At 35.1% G+C, this 3992-nt stretch overlaps 1 protein-coding gene across 1 annotated transcript; it reads left to right on the forward strand.

The window, feature by feature from the left end:
- Positions 1-371: 371 nt before the first annotated feature.
- LOC143601299 (uncharacterized) lies at positions 372-3746 on the forward strand. The gene is made up of 4 exons (XM_077078747.1): positions 372-435; positions 706-1803; positions 1896-3428; positions 3703-3746. Exons 1-4 carry the CDS (start codon positions 372-374, stop codon positions 3744-3746), a joined length of 2739 nt encoding a protein of 912 aa, XP_076934862.1.
- Positions 3747-3992: the final 246 nt, after the last annotated feature.

Raw genomic sequence — 3992 nt, forward strand, 5'->3', positions numbered from 1 at the left:
GAAGACTGACTCAGCAGCTGTTTGTAGATTCGTACACGATGATAGAGACTCAAAGGTTGCATTATGTACGCACACAACAAAAAAATCTTAGGTCTGAAACTTATGAAAACCTAAGAAATCTACATTCGGCTGGAACATCTGACGTGTCCTCTGCTGGCCAACGTATTATTTTACCTTCTTCATTTACCGGAGGTGCTCGGTATATGATGCAAAATTACCTTGATGCAATGACTATATGTAGATGGTTTGGTTATCCCGATTTCTTTATAACCATAACATGCAACCCGAATTGGCCGGAAATCAAACGATTTTTACGAAATAAAAATCGAAAGTCCGAAGACAGGCCCGATATATTATGTCGGGTATTTAAAATGAAGCTTGATTCATTGATGAAAGATCTAAAGGATAAAGCTTTGTTGGGGAAGCTTCAAGCTGGTATGTTTTATTTTTGTAGTTCATAATAACATTGGTTTTTTAAGATATTGTTGATTATAATTATCAAAATTAAGCTATCAAAACAATTAATTTTAACATATGTTATCTTTTTTTTAAATAAGTTATCTAATTCACAACTACTTATATCATGCAGGTGTGTACACAATTGAATTTCAGAAACGTGGATTACCCCATGCACACATTTGCCTTTTTTGCATTCTGAGCACAAAATTCATAATCCGGAGTGTATAGACAACTTTATCTCTGCAGAAATTCCAGATAAGAATGAAGATCCGGAGTTGTATTCGCTTGTAAGCGACCACATGATGCATGGTCCATGTGGTGTTACTCACCCTCAATGCACTTGCATGGTGGATAACGAATGCTCAAAAAATTTCCCAAAGAAACTTCAAAACGAAACGTCCATTGATTCTAATGGCTTTCCTGTTTATCGAAGAAGAGACTTGGGTAATGTTGTTGTTAAGTCTGGGGTAAATTTAGACAACAGACATGTTGTTCCTTATAACAAGAAACTGTTAAAAAAATATCAAGCCCATATCAACGTTGAATGGTGTAATCAAGAGGGTTCGATAAAGTATTTATTTAAGTACATTAATAAAGGTCTCGATCGTGCAACTATATCCCTTGTACAAAACAATGCTGCTAATCAAGATGAAAATGTAGACGAAGTTAAGGCATTTTATGATTGCAGATTTCTGTCTACATGTGAGGCGGCATGGAGAATATTTGCTTTTGATGTGCATTATAGATTTCCTTCAGTTACTCGACATCCGTTTCATTTACCCGGTCAACAGACAGTTGTGTTTGCAGATGATGATGATGTTGAAGACGTTTTAAACAAACCCACTGTTGGTTTGTCAAGATTCACTGGTTGGATGGAGTGTAACCAGAAATATGATCTTGCACAAACCCTAACTTACGCAGAGTTTCCAACAAAATTTGTTTGGAAACAAGACGCAAGGGTTTGGGAGCTTCGTAAACGTGGTTTTTCCATCGGTCGAATTCATCATGTTCCACCCGCCTTTAATGAAGCATACTTTTTAAGAATTTTGTTAAATAAGGTTAAAGGTCCTAAATGCTTTGAAGATATTCGTAAGGTTGATGGTGAAGTGTGTGCTACGTATAGAGATGCATGTTATAAAAGAGGGCTTCTAGATGATGACAACGAGTATATAGAAGCTATTGAAGAAGCAAGTCATACTGCAAGTGGTTACTACTTACGCAGTTTATTTGCAACAATGTTAATCACATATAGTTTATCTCGGGCGGACGATGTTTGGGAAAAGAGTTGGAAGTTTTTAATTGATGGCATTCTATATAAACAACAAATAGAGCAGAAAAATAAAGGTATCAAATGTTTTTCTTTTATTTTTTATAGATTTATCACAAATATGTTTATAAAAAACCTAATTGTTTAACAATTTTTTTATTGCCTACAGATTTGGTACTTTCAGAAGCCCAACTAAAGAACCTCGCTCTACTTGAAATTCAAAACTTCCTGTTGCGAAACAATTGTAGTTTACGTTGTTTTCCCACCATGCCTTTCCCTGATGATGATTCAATTTCCGCATCAACAAATCGTTTTATGAACGAAGAACTTGCGTACGATACACATCATATGACAGGTGAGTTTGAACGACTTTATAGTTCGTTAACAGATGAGCAATGCAGTGTGTTTAACGAGATAATGGAAGTAGTAGATGCAAAAAATGGTGGTGTTTTCTTTGTTTATGGATATGGAGGCACGGGAAAAACATTTTTATGGAAGACTTTATCTGCTTCCAAACGATCGAAATCAAAATTCGTTTTAAGTGTGGCTTCAAGCGGTATAGCATCTTTGTTACTTAAAGGAGGTAGAACCGCTCACTCTAGATTTCTAATTCCTATAAATCTAACTAAGGATTCTACCTGTTCAATAACAAAAAATCCAGATGTTTGCAACTTAATTAAGCAAACTGATCTGATTATCTGGGACGAGGCTCCTATGATACATAAGCATGCATTTGAAGCTTTGGATAGGAGTCTCAAAGATGTTTTAAAAGGTGTTAACCGTGATAGTACTCGAAAGCCATTTGGGGGGGAAGTTGTTGTTTTTAGGGATGACTTTCGTCAAATACTACCCGTAATACAAAATGGATCACGTAGTGATATTGTTAATGCGTCACTTTGTTCGTCCCATTTGTGGTCCAATTGTAAAGTTCTGAAGTTAACCAAAAACATGAGGTTAACTGTCGGGTGTAACCCATCCGATTTTGAAGAGGCCTCCCAGTTCGCAAATTGGTTGTTGGAAGTTGGTGAAGGTACACTTGGTGGTGACAATGATGGTAATTCAGTTATAGAAATACCAAATGATCTTTTGATCGGTGATTCTGCTGATCCACTTTCAGAACTTATTGATTTTGTTTATCCTGCATTATTGGATAATTTTAATGATATTTCTTATTTCCAAGAAAGGGCCATACTTGCACCCTTAAACGAGGTTGTCCAAGATATTAATGACAGATTTTTAACTTTCTTTCCGGGAGAAGAAGTTGAATATCTAAGTTCGGATAGTATTGACAACTCTGAAACTGTCGGGCCTGGTTTCGATCAAGCATTGCACTCACCGGACTTTCTAAATGGTTTGAAGCTTTCTGGTATGCCTAATCATAAATTGGTTGTAAAAGTTGATGTCCCAGTAATGTTGCTAAGAAATATTGATCAGAAAAACGGTTTATGCAACGGAACAAGATTACAGATTATTCAATGCGGTAGGCATTTTATTGAAGTAAAGGTCATTTCGGGTACAAACATTGGTCATCGCACTTACTTAACTCGAAGTACACTAACTCCTACAGATAAAAAATTGCCAATCAAGTTGAAAAGAAGACAGTTTCCTATAGCGGTTTGTTTTGCAATGACAATTAACAAAAGTCAAGGCCAATCCCTAGCAAGAGTTGGAATATATCTTCGACATCCGGTGTTTACACATGGTCAGTTATATGTGGCTTTATCCAGAGTGAAGAGTAGAGCCGGAGTTAAAATGCTTATTTTAGACAAGGAGGGTAAAGTTACAAATCAAACTTCAAATGTGGTTTATAAGGAACTTTTTAATATATGAAGTTTTTATTTTTTATCCATGGAGTGATTGTAAAGATCGTTTTATTTTTCTTGGAAAGTTATTAACAATTGTATATTCTATTATCGTGGCAATATGTATGTATGATTTTTGTTTTTGACTTTAAAATTATCGTTTTATGTTACAAGATTTAATTATTTCAACCCGTGGCGCCCACGGGTCAATAACCTAGTATATTTATATACTAGCTAATAGTTGAGCACCATTTAGAAATATGATTAAAAATTAAATTACTAAAACATCGAATGGGTTTTAGACTCTTTATGAGTCTTTAATAAAAGTATAAACATTAAAGAGTATAAGTTCATATTTCAGAAGACATGTTTATTAATGAACAGTGATGAAGCTTAAATTTTTATAAAGTGAGGTCCCCTATTTCATGTGGGGACCAAAAATCACGAACCCTATTTCATGTGAG

The sequence above is a fragment of the Bidens hawaiensis genome, unplaced genomic scaffold (assembly GCF_021521415.1).
Source record: "Bidens hawaiensis isolate Kalapana, Puna unplaced genomic scaffold, B.hawaiensis_p1.1 tig00056019_1, whole genome shotgun sequence".
NCBI lineage: Eukaryota > Viridiplantae > Streptophyta > Magnoliopsida > Asterales > Asteraceae > Bidens > Bidens hawaiensis.

What these genes read in the sequence shown, in the direction of transcription:
- LOC143601299 (XM_077078747.1), top strand. Translation starts at nt 372, where the DNA reads ATGAAGCTTGATTCATTGATGAAAGATCTAAAGGATAAAGCTTTGTTG. An exon ending in GTTGGGGAAGCTTCAAGCTG is followed by an intron (nt 436 to 705) that starts GTATGTTTTATT and finishes TTATCTCTGCAG; the next exon opens with AAATTCCAGATAAGAATGAA. An exon ending in AATAGAGCAGAAAAATAAAG is followed by an intron (nt 1,804 to 1,895) that starts GTATCAAATGTT and finishes TATTGCCTACAG; the next exon opens with ATTTGGTACTTTCAGAAGCC.